Source organism: Triticum aestivum, chromosome 4A (genome assembly GCF_018294505.1).
Source record: "Triticum aestivum cultivar Chinese Spring chromosome 4A, IWGSC CS RefSeq v2.1, whole genome shotgun sequence".
NCBI classification, from domain to species: domain Eukaryota; kingdom Viridiplantae; phylum Streptophyta; class Magnoliopsida; order Poales; family Poaceae; genus Triticum; species Triticum aestivum.
Genome location: NC_057803.1, coordinates 455,422,069 through 455,434,546, shown reverse-complemented (window position 1 = coordinate 455,434,546; position 12,478 = coordinate 455,422,069). Strand labels below are relative to the sequence as shown.

The 12,478-nt window shown below is 47.1% G+C and overlaps 2 protein-coding genes and 1 long non-coding RNA gene across 3 annotated transcripts in view; 1 reads left to right on the top strand and 2 right to left on the bottom strand.

The window, feature by feature from the left end:
- LOC123086330 (uncharacterized) overlaps nucleotides 1-1,193 on the top strand; it is a 4,529-nt gene extending 3,336 nt beyond the window's left edge. The window contains exon 7 of the long non-coding RNA XR_006440798.1: nucleotides 898-1,193. This is a non-coding gene — a long non-coding RNA (uncharacterized lncRNA). The remainder of the gene's footprint in view (nucleotides 1-897) is intronic.
- A 6,689-nt stretch (nucleotides 1,194-7,882) lies between these two features.
- LOC123082071 (probable calcium-binding protein CML25/26) lies at nucleotides 7,883-8,622 on the bottom strand. The gene has a single exon (XM_044504494.1). It carries the CDS (start codon nucleotides 8,545-8,547, stop codon nucleotides 8,089-8,091), a length of 459 nt encoding a protein of 152 aa, XP_044360429.1. The 5' UTR covers nucleotides 8,548-8,622; the 3' UTR covers nucleotides 7,883-8,088.
- Nucleotides 8,623-10,224: 1,602 nt separating this feature from the next.
- On the bottom strand, nucleotides 10,225-12,478 carry LOC123082070 (AP2-like ethylene-responsive transcription factor At1g16060). The gene is made up of 5 exons (XM_044504493.1): nucleotides 12,162-12,478; nucleotides 11,981-12,063; nucleotides 11,476-11,573; nucleotides 11,232-11,356; nucleotides 10,225-11,109 (listed from the first exon to the last, which is right to left on the bottom strand). The coding sequence occupies exons 1-5, from the start codon at nucleotides 12,326-12,328 to the stop codon at nucleotides 10,497-10,499; spliced, it is 1,086 nt and encodes a 361-aa protein (XP_044360428.1). The 5' UTR covers nucleotides 12,329-12,478; the 3' UTR covers nucleotides 10,225-10,496.

Genomic DNA, 12,478 nt, shown 5'->3' with positions numbered 1-12,478 from the left:
TTTGATCGATTATTTCATTGCATTTTGCAGTTTAAATATAACACGCCCTACCATACAATAATGCTACTCTGTCTCTCCAGGATCACGCTAATTTGTTGATGAATAGATAAATTTCTATATCAAACACGTCATCTGCTGCTTGATGTTCTTGCCTTACTAATTAGTCTTTGATGAATACGTAAATTCCTATATCACGCCAATTGCTAATTAGTTGATAAATAGATAAATTCCTACTCCCTCCGTTCGGAAATACTCGTCATTGAAATGGATGTATCTAGATGTATTTTAGTTCTAGATACATCCATTGTGGTGACAAGTAATTCTGAACGGGGGGAGTATATCTAATATGCCATCTATACTGGTTGATATTGTTGTTGTACTAATTAGTATCTGATGTGCTTTCAAGTTCTGATGCAATTTAGAACATCCCTCTTTAAGCAAAAAATTGTTTGGCAGTAAAAAAAATGTAGCTCTGAATTTAGGAATCACTTGCCCTCACTAGCGTCTTGATGATTTGGCAAGATGTATAGCTACCTAATGTATATTACTTTCCCTTTTTACAACCTCAAAAGCTGCTGATCATAATGTCTGGTTGATTAGAAGCAATAACACAAATTACTGATACACTTGCCTGGTAACATGACTTGATATTCTGATAGATGGTGTCGTCTGTCACACAACCTATACATACAGTTAGAATGCACTGACCTATTCTGCTGCTTACCCTTTTTTGTGCACGTCTGATATTGTAGCATGTTCATTTGGATCAGTAAGATACACATTCACTCTTTCTCTGTAATATGTAATTTAGAGTGTGTTACTTTGGCTTTTCTAATTGTAATACAAAAGCAGTATGACTTAATTGATTTCCATTTTACAAGATAACATTTTTTGCAGGATTCAAAGATGATTAGTACCTGCTTTTCATGGTTATTCAAGTCGAGTGCTGAGTGGATTCTATGCTAATCTTAATCAAATAGCCAGGACTAATTAGAGCGGTCCCTACCATGTAAATTGTAGTTCAAGGGATACTTAGTCACTACTATGTAAATTGTAGTTGAACAGATACTCCATTTGTAAATGTGCGCACATGTGCATCACTCCAGAATCACTGTTAATTTGCTATACATTCTTAGCCACTGACAGAAGTGCGCTGTCCCTGCAAGAAAGAAATCACGTTTGCACTGTACAAACACGTTAAGAAGTCCAATGGCAAGAAAAGTGCGCAGAGTCACACCTCAGGAGGCGCGCCCCATCCACTAGTTCTCTATGACAATGTGTGTGGATCTTGTGGGTGGTCAGGTCGGCCGAATTCCCGTCTTACGGACGTGTTGTAACAAATTTCTCTGGTTTTCTGCTAATTTATCAAACAATTATATTCTTCATTTTAATAAAATGAATCAAATTTTAAAAGGCGTGACACCGAAAATTCTTTTTGCGTGTCAACTACCTTACAAGAAATTTACTTCGTTTTAAGGAACACAACATATACATATATGCTCACAACATGCACCACACTCTCACTCTTATGAATAAAAGCACGCAAACTCTACCTTTATTAGTACCTTGGAGCCACCGATTCAGCAAATCTTGAGATTGATAAAGTCGTCACATGTACCTCATAGTCGATAAGCATGTCATACCATTGAAAAATAGTACTGAAAAGTTTAAAATAAATTCAAAAAATATGCAAGCATTAGTGTCAGATCTACGACTTGATTTTCAATGGGCTGGTTCTGCTACAAAGAACCTAAGCTTAGCTCGCTTTTGTGTACACAAGGAATTTGGTGATTACCGCTTCTAGACAGTTTACTAATGACGCCTCAAGGGATGTCATGCATTGCGCGTCAGCCCATTAGACTTATGAATCGATCAATATCGTGTTTCTTACGTGATGAAAGTAAAGGCAAGGTCAAGGCCAGAATGGTGTGTGACAAGGCAACAACTATATATTAATAGATGAATACTAGGAAAAATACACGGGAGCTTCTGGTGCTACACGCACCCCCTATGTCAATATTAAATTCAAAAAATACCAGGAAACTTAAAAAACATTGGATTTTTGGGACATAAAACCTGGGTGCCCATTCTACTCCCATGTTTAGTTTCGTTAAGAATGACATGCATGATATCCGTGGCGAAGAAAATACAGTCCGATCTACGATCCATCCAAATAGTTTTTCTACACATAGAAATTATTTGATTCATTTACTGAGAATACTACATATGCCATTTCTTCACGAAACTTCACATGAAAGTAGATCGGGCACCCAGGTTTGATATGAAAAAATTCTAGATTTTTTTTAAAAAAATCAGGTATTTTTTTGAATCCTATATTCATATAGGGGGTTGGAGCACCCGAGAGCTTCAAATCCTCATCCATGAATACCAATATTAGAAAAAAGACTGTTCGGGTAAATGAAAATCACATACCCGCCCTTGGGATTCCTATATCTTCATCCCCCATATGACGATGATGCGTCGTATTTCACTCGCTAGATTTGCACGCCACTCCTGAAACAACAAAGTAGATGCACACATGCAACCGGAAGTCACCGATCTTTACTAGGCTGCATCCGCACCATCGAATCAGAAGGATCCAGATTTGCATGCTCCCAGCTCTTGTCCCTTTGCCTTCCAGCTCACCGCTGGTGCTACCTGCGAGCAACCACTCTCTTTCAATCTCCTAGGTTCCATAGCGGCGCCAAAGCGCACTACCCCGATAGCGAAGATGGTGAATAAAAATCCGCACTGAGAGCACCACCGGCGCCGCACCACCTTTAGTCAAAACCCTTAACTCCCAAATCCACTACCAATCTAGGAGGAGTCTGTCGCGCCGGGGCAAGATCCAGAGCAAATTTATTTGTTGAAACCCTAAACCTCAAATCCATCACTAACCTTGAAGGAGATCGCTGTGTTGGGGACAAATTCGAAGCAGACTTATTCACTATGACATAGGCAACGATGCTAGATGGTGAAATCCTGGATACTAGATCCTAAACCTATACTCCCCCCGTTCACAAATATAATATGTTTCGAATATTTTAATATAAATTACATGGAGAATGAAATAAGTGAATAAACACACTAAAACATGTCCATATACATCTGATTACAAAAAATTAGAACATATTATATTTCTGAACAAAGGGAGTAATTACAAAAAAAATAATAGAACATACTATATTTCTGAACAAAGGGAGTAGTAAATGCTGGCCTGTAGGCAGGTCCGGTTACTCCCCCTTCCTCATCGATGGCTTATTTCCATTTTCTTTCCAGCAAGAATAATACTCCCTCCGTTCTTAAGTACTCCCTCCGTTCCAAAATATAGCGCGCCCACGCTTTTCGAGGTTCAACTTTGACCATAAATTTAACCCACGAGACCGACTGCGGCGGGATCAAAAATTATATAATTAAAAACTTTTTTTGAATACGAATTTATTGGTATAATTTTTTCGCCCGCCGCATTCGGTCTTGTTGATTAAATTAATGGTCAAAGTTGAAGCACGGAAACCGAGGACGCGCTATATTTTGAAACGGAGGGAGTATAATTCTTTTTAGAGATTCTAACAAATGGCTACATATGAAACAAAATGAGTGAATCTATACTCTAAAATATATCTACATACATTCGTATATTGTAATCCATTTAAAATATCTAACAAAACTTGTATTTAGTAACGAAGGGAGTATATTATTTTCATGTCATTTCTGTCAACTAAGATGATTGCTCTCATGCGGGATTCTCGTAATCTCGCATGGATATGACGCGGCATTGTGCTATCTTCTCATTTCTATTCCCGACGGAACGTACACCTCATGTCGATTGATCATCATTATTTCATAGCCTACTTGACATGGTAGGTAGGTGGTTAAGTCAAATAATCCTATTGGTTGATCTATCTGTGAGTGACAAACGAGTGAAAACTAAAAAAAATATTTCTACCTCTATACATATGGTTAAATAAATTTCGTGAGGTGCTTTCATGAAATTATTTTTTTACTCCAATGTAATTATTTTTTCGGTCTTCGTCTGGGTCTTTCAAGTATGCGTGAGATATGTTTCAGAAGGTGGACCGAGATTCCATTTAACACGTGTTTGGAGTAACTAGTTCCCACTTAATTTGATGAACATTTTACATGTGCTACGATACGGATGATATTAATGCATCACACATTGGTCACCTTCATGTTCATCTCTGCTGAGTCTTATCTACGTCCTGGTTTACTAGTTCTCTCGTATTTTAGGTTATATTCTAATAATATTTTTCACTATTAAAATATAAATTATATGTAGCAAAAATAATATTAATATTAATGACGAGGTGGGATCATTCTTTATGTCCTCTGCAAGAGTGAAGCAAGGGGATCCGATTTCCTCGCTTCTCTTCAAGCTCGCCGTTGATGTGTTAGCAAGCACCATGGATAAAGTTAGGATGGCAGGTCACCTCTCCGGGGTAGTTGGTCACTTGATTCTTGGTGGAGGGGTCACCCACTTACAATATGCTGACAACAGCATGATTATGGTGGAGGAGTCAGACCTCGATATCGTGAATCTTAAATTTCCACGCTTCTGTTTTGAGGCTATGTTAGGACTAAAGATTAATTTTGATAAGATCGAGTGAGGTCAATGTCTTGGGATTTCTAGCGGAGGAACAACAACGGATTATGGAGAACCCAAACTGCAGATTGACCTCATTCCCTATAACATATTTGGGAACTGTTGGAAATATGCCCTAGAGGCAATAATAAATTGGTTATTATTATATTTCCTTGTTCATGATAATCGTTTATTATCCATGCTAGAATTGTATCGATAGGAAACTCAGATACATGTGTGGATACATAGACAACACCATGTCCCTAGTAAGCCTCTAGTTGTTGATCAATAGATGGTTACGGTTTCCTGACCATGAACATTGGATGTCGTTGATAACGGGATCACATCATTAGGAGAATGATGTGATGGACAAGACCCAATCCTAAGCCTAGCACAAGATCATGTAGTTCGTATGCTAAAGCTTTTCTAATGTCAAGTATCATTTTCTTAGACCATGAGATTGTGCAACTCCCGGATACCGTAGGAGTGCTTTGGGTGTGCCAAACGTCACAACGTAACTGGGTGGCTATAAAGGTACACTACAGGTATCTCCGAAAGTGTCTGTTGGGTTGGCACGAATCGAGACTGGGATTTGTCACTCCGTGTAAACGAAGAGGTATCTCTGGGCCCACTCGGTAGGACATCATCATAATGTGCACAATGTGATCAAGGAGTTGATCACGGGATGATGTGTTACAGAATGAGTAAAGAGACTTGCCGGTAACGAGATTGAACAAGGTATCGGGATACCGACGATCGAATCTCGGGCAAGTATCGTACCGATAGACAAAGGGAATTGCATACGGGATTGATTAAGTCCTTGACATCGTGGTTCATCCGATGAGATCATCGTGGAACATGTGGGAGCCAACATGGGTATCCAGATCCCGCTATTGGTTATTGACCGGAGAACGTCTCGGTCATGTCTGCATGGTTCTCGAACCCGTAGGGTCTACACACTTAAGGTTCGATGACGCTAGGGTTATAAAGAAAGTTTTTATGTGGTTACCGAATGTTGTTCGGAGTCCCGGATGAGATCCCGGACGTCACGAGGAGTTCCGAAATGGTCCGGAGGTAAAATTTATATATGAGAAGTCCTGTTTTGGTCACCGGAAAAGTTTCGGGTTTTATCGGTAACGTACCGGGACCACCGGGAGGGTCCCGGGGGTCCACCAAGTGGGGCCACCAGCCCCGGAGGCTTGCATGGGCCAAGAGTGGGAAGGGACCAGCCCCTGAATGGGCTGGTGCGCCTCCCACAAAGCCCAGGGCGCAGCTAGGAGGAGAAGGGGGAAACTCTAGGCGCAGATGGGCCTAAGGCCCACCCTAGGGCGCGCCCCCCTCTCCCCCTCTTGGCCGCCCCCCTCCATCTAGGGCTGCCGCCCCTCTAGGGGTGGGAACCCTAGAGGGGGCGCACCCTCCTTCCCTCCTCCTATAAATAGTTGAGTTTTGGGGCTGCCCAATAGAAGACGATTTGATCTCTCCCTGGCGCAGCCCTACCTCTTCCCTCCTCATATCTCGCGGTGCTTGGCGAAGCTCTGCTGGATCACCACGCTCCTCCACCACCACCATGCCGTTGTGCTGCTGCTGGATGGAGTCTTCCTCAACCTCTCCCTCTCTTCTTGTTGGATCAAGGCATGGGAGACGTCACCGGGCTGTACGTGTGTTGAACACGGAGGTGTCGTCCGTTCGGCACTAGGATCATCGGTGATTTGGATCACGACGAGTACGACTCCATCAACCCCGTTCTTTTAAACGCTTCCGCTTAGCGATCTACAAGGGTATGTAGATGCACTCTCCTTCCCCTCGTTGCTGGTCTCTCCATGGATAGATCTTGGTGACACGTAGGAAAATTTTGAATTTCTGCTACGTTGCCCAACAGGAATGCCGATGGCTGACTCGAAGATATTGATGAGTGCCTTTGACCCTTTGGTGGGACGAGTAGCATCCTGGGCCGAGCCCTGGCGTAGGCGGTTTGCCTCCACAAGGAGAAAATCGGTCCTTATCAGTGCTAACCTAGCGAGCCTCCTCATGTACATGGGGTTGTATATATTGCCAGAGGGCATTCATAGCTCTTTCGATAAGGAGCTCGCTAGGTTCTTCTGGCAGGCAGCTAATGGACGCCAAAAGTATCACATGGTCAAGTGGGCGGACATATGTATGCCCAAGCACCGTGGTGGCCTCGGCATTATGGCTTCCCACCGCATGAACGTCATGCTAATGCTGCGCTGGGTTTGGCGGATACTACGTGGTGAGGGCGGCCTATGGTTACAGCTCATTCAGGAAAAATACTTTAGGGGTGAGCCTCTCAAGGTGTGCTCCCGCTTGGGAGGGTCACAGTTCTGGAGATCCATCCAAAGGATCAAGGAGGACATCCATCTAGGGATTCCATCTCCACAAGAAATGGGGATGGAACCCAATTTTTGCCGAACCCCTGGTTGGATAATGAGCCACTCAAAGTGAGTTTCGCTGACTTGTTCTCGATTTGTGCGGACCCGCTATTAATTATGTCCAGGGCCTTCCATTCTAGACAATGCAATATTCGGTTCCGTCGTACTTTTGGGCAGGCAGAGAGTGACAATTGGACTAGATTCCGAGCGGCCCTACCACTGGTGTTACCAGGCTATCGGACACCGTGTCTTGGCGGCTATCTCCGCGGCGGAGTTTTCGATGAGCATGACATACCATGCTTTATGCCAGTCAGCTGCCACCCCATGGCTTTCTCCCCTGTGGAAAGGCCCTTTGCTCTTGAAGATTAAGATCTTTGTGTAGCAGCTATTACGCGACCGCATCCTTTCAGAGACTGTGGTACTTAAGTGACATGGCCGAGGTGATGGCTTGTGCCCCTTATGCGTGATACCGGAGAATGGGACACATATCCTATTCTCCTGTACAGCGACGCAGGTCCTCTGGACGTTTGTTCGCGAGGCACTGGGGCCGATTGTGAGGCCCTGGACCTCGTGGAGTTCCTCCAGATCAAGGCCACAAACTATACGAGATATTCTCACTAATTCTGTCTTATCTTTACGGCGATGTTATGGACTTTTCTGCAACATCGGCATCCACTCTTGAGGTAGCGTAACCGTGATCGTTTCGGCCTCATGATGGATGCGCTTCTGGCTACAACGCGTCGACTGTCGTCTTCGTAGGGCCGCTTGGCGGCAGCCACTATGTGTTTTTTTTCTTATTATTTTTCTTATGTTTTTTGGGTATGATTATGTTGTTGCCCTAGCCGTCATTCTTGATCAGAGATTCGAATGCTGGTTGTATGAACAGTTGCTTTATTTATAAAGCGGGGCAAAAGCCTATTTCAAGGAGATTGCATATATATTATCTTTTCATGTGGACAGCTACTACTATAACATACTCCTACTAGCGATCTGCGGGCAAAACAATGAATGAATGAACACATGATTGTACATACATATGTGATCGATGAATTAATTGAACATTATATCTGTCTAGAAAAATGCCAAGAAGAGAGTCGATGATCAGGCCATCATCATGACCCGGAACTCGTCGAACGAGAGTTTGCCGTCGCCATCGAGGTCGAACCTGCAGATCATTGCCCTGCACTCCTCCACGCCCAGCTCGTGCGACCCCAGTCTGCTCAGGGTCCGCCTCAGGCTCGCTGGCGTAATCATCGTCGTTGTCGTGTCTTCCGTGGAGGACGACGCGTACATCCCGAACGCCTCCCTCAGGCATCTTCGCCTCACGTCGTCCTCTTCATGGGCACCGGCGGCTAGCCTCGAGAACTCTTCTTGGTTTAGCAGCCCGTCACCGTCGGCATCCGCCGCCGCGAGGACCACGGCCACCTCCTCCTCGGATATGTCCTCGCCCAAGGACGCCGCCATGCAGCAGCGCAGCTCGGACACGGACACCTTGCGGTCGCCGTCCTTGTCGAAGGCGGCGAACACCGACGGTACCACCATGGTCGAGTGACTGTTCATCCACCTAGCAACCTTGTCACCAAATTTGCAGGTAGTCAACTAGCTGAGCTGGGAGCTGGGAGCTTGATTTGTGTGCCCTGATGCCGTTGATGGATAATATGGTGGGTGTATATATATATACGCGGCGAGCGAACACAAGACAACAGGTTGGCAGCGATGGAGAAGTGTGTCAGCAACGACGCCTTAGTTTCCGCGTCATTTTTGTGCAGCACACACATTTGGATCCTCCGTGTTTTGTACGCGTGCAGGTCCCTTGCAGAAGTTTATCATCGATCATGGAGGTGCTAGTATGGTGCATGCGTCGACCTCAATTCCTTGAGTCAATTAATTAAGCACCACGATATCATGTACATGACACTAGTATAAGTTACTCCCCACTATGTACGCGTTGCCGTGGAGCTTCTTAGACACGCTTCATTCCTGAATCTGGTTCTTCGGACGAAAGTCTAGACCCATCTGGGTCGGGAAACGACCTCGTCCCCGCGGCGTTTTCCCCTTTGGGACGTTGCTTTGGAGACCGGTGATTCTTCTCCGCGCTTTTCTTGGGCTGGACGCGCTCAACATCATGGTTGGTAGGTTCCCAACAGGTGATGCGAGTGGTTGGCGTTGCGACTGTGCGGCGACGACGATGATGGTGTGTGGAGCTGGGTCGCGGCTTGACCTTCTAATGTCGACGGTTTCGTTTGCCAATGGGTGTGCCTATGTTTGTTTCTCCATGTGACAGAGAAGTCGGACCTGCGTGTGGCGGGCCTATGCGTTAACAGTGACTCCATGAGGGTGGTTTCATTGGACGGCGCTCTTCGGAGGTTGAACTGGACCAAGTCGGTGCAAGGCTTGCAACTTTCTCCAGTGAAGCGCATCAGCAAAATCGAAGCTGCTTGTCCTCGACGTCTACAGTTGATTGTTTGGCTATGGCTGATGAGGTCCTCGTGTGTCGTTCGTTCAGAGGAGTCTTGATGGGTCGTTAACGGCGAAGTCGGAGTCACCTGCTCGAGGAGAGGTGATGACAATGACATTGTAGGCTACCTCGATGGTGTCCTCTTTTCAGCGGTGTTTGCGGTCTTGTTGGTGCCAGGGTGGCCGCTTGCCCTTCTGCGTGGGCTTGTCGTAACGGTTTTTGCTTGGATTTTCGTTAATTAACCGGGCAACTCTATTCTATCATTTTAATGAATCAGGCTCTGACAGACCGCATTTCAAAAGAAATTGTCCTGTTCTCATTTCTCCTTTGGACGGGGACGCACATACCATGTGGATTTGAACGATAATGCTTGACGTGCAAAAGGATCATCGCCAGGGTTAGAGAGCGGTGCTAGTTCGTAAAAAAAAAGCTTCATCGCCGGGGTTAGAGGGCAGTGCTAGTTCGTCAAAAGAAAAAAAAACGATTCATCGCCGGGGTTAGAGCGCTGGCCATGGATGGCGGCAACACGACACTTGAGGGGAGGGCGGGTAGACAAGGCGGTCACGGAAGTGCAGCCGGCCACAAATAGTGGAAACAGGCGGTTAGGCTGGCGGTTGAGGGCGGTTCAGATAAAGGTCGCGAGGAGGACGACCATGAACAATATTTTCAGAGAGACGAAGATCTGACGGTTGCTTTTCCATCCAACGGCTAGGAACAACTCGAGTGACTCGGATTCTAAATTTAAGTTCAGTCTACTGTCCCCTAGCCATTCCCAAAGTTTCACTGCCAAATGCTGGAGCCTTCACCAGTTGTGCCACTTTCACATGCTACAAGGCGGTTACTGGCCGGCCATGACGCCGCTGCCACCCCAAAATTAACCACACTTCGCCATTGCCCACAGCTATTTACCGCGCGTACTACCTACCTACATGCCTGAGAGGCTGAGACACGGACACGCATGCAATGCACCGGCACAAACAGCTCACGTCCATCACCATCCTGCGAGCTGGGCATGGCGGGCTGGCGGCTGCGCAGGACAGGAGACCAAAACTCAGGCGGCGGGCGGCGCGTCGAAGAGCACGCTCTCGATGTCGTCCTCGAAGCCCACGTCAGCCGGCAGCTCGCGCAAGTCGTCGTCAGACGGCCACCATCCGGGCGCGCCGCGGGGCGGGTACCTGGCCTCGAAGTCGGCGCGGTCCATGCAGAGCGCCTGCAGTACCTCGGCGATGGCGCAGTCGACGTCGTCCACGTCGTCCCGGAGCACTGGCCCGGGCTCGGGCTCTTCCTCCTTGGGCTCGACCTTGGGCAGCAGCAGTTGCCCTGCCGGTTCAGGGTCTGGGTCGACCTTGCAGAGGGGCGGCTGCAGCTGCTGGTCCACGTAGTAGGAATCGACGTCGAAGTTGGTGACCGCGGCGAGGCCCCGGAGTTGTATCGCCGCGAGGTCGTAGGCCCGGGCTGCCTCTTCCTGGGTAACTGCATGCAGATTCAGAGTGCCGTTTCTTGAGATGAGCCACAGAAACGTACTACTAGTAGAGCGAACTTGCAAGGACAGAACGATAGAGAACACACTGAATATCCCCAAGTAGAGGTATCTCTTGCCGCCGCCGCTGCCGCTGCCGCTACCGCAGCCTATCCTCGCCTCCCACCGGCCCTTCTTGTGATGCCTGCAGTGCCAATAAGTTACTTCATGTCAGCAAGATCACTCATGGCATGTCATTGCAGTGTCAATGTGGTTGATCTGATCGAGGATAATCTCTCCTCGAGGAAGGCGTGAGTGCATACATACTTTGCTACTCCCCTGTACTTGGAGGCGCCTCTGGTGAAGCCACTGCTGTCGCGCCTGAGTATGGCCACGTACTCCTCTCTGGTCACGCGTTGCATCCTCTCCAGCTCGTCCTTGTACGTGTCCACCTGCAGCAACGATCGCAGGGCAGTCCTCTCATGTCGAACAGAATCATAGCGGCCAGCTGAGTAGTACAGGTATTCGTATTGACTAGTACTGACATATGATATGACAAGACACAACTTACCGGGAAGTTAAGGAGGAGGCCGCCGCACTGTGCACCCCAGTACTTGAGCGCCGCGAGATCATAGGTGCGAGCTGCAGCCTCTTCGGTGTCATAAGCTCCTGCCAAGAAACAAGAGTAAGCAGTGATCTTAACGAAACCATGCGCCTTAAGCGGCGAGGGACAATGCAATCTAGATGTTGGTGTCAATCATGGCATTGAGAAGTATGTGAGCGTTTCTTTTCAAGAAGCGAAAGGATCTTTCTTGACTCACCCAAATAAACTAATAGTAGAAGCGGTGAGACATGGATGCGTATCACCACCAGTTCACCACAGGTGTCCCGAGGCAGACGAACACAAGATTGCAACACAAATTAGTCAAAGACCAAGAACGTCAGCTAGCTAGCACATCAAAGAACATCGAAGTGGCAAGAATAAATTAAAGTGACGATCAAAATAGAGCAAAATGAGGTAGCTAGCTGGTCTGAAAGAAAGGGATTTGATCCAGCCAAGGCTGGGTGTCTCTCACCTTGCCTGCCTCTCCTGTTCTCAGCCGTGCTCCGGTAATGCCTGTCCCACAGGTGCACCTCGTACTTTCCCGAGGCGCAGTGCCTACACCACCACCAATGACGCACATCTCGATCAGAAATCAAACACAAAGATCGCCACCCGGATGAAACCAAGAAGGGGAGAAAGAAGTGCATGCTCACCTGCTCACGCCTCTGTACACGGATGACCCCCTCGCCGGGACAACGACGGCGTCGCTCCTGGCCCTCTTCTTCTTCTTCTGGTTCGCCACCGCGCAGGGTAGCCCAATGCGGGAGCCCCCGGAGCAGGCGGACGCCGAGGAGGACCAAGTAGGCTTCTTGTTCGTCATGTTTGCTTTTGATTTTGATCGCTCCTCCGTCGTACTGCTCCACCTTGCGCCTCGAGGAAGGTTACTGCTAGTGGGAAGCGAAACAGACGCCGAGCACGCTTATACACAAGTGGTAGTGGAGCACTACTACTATAGTATAGCTCACATCAC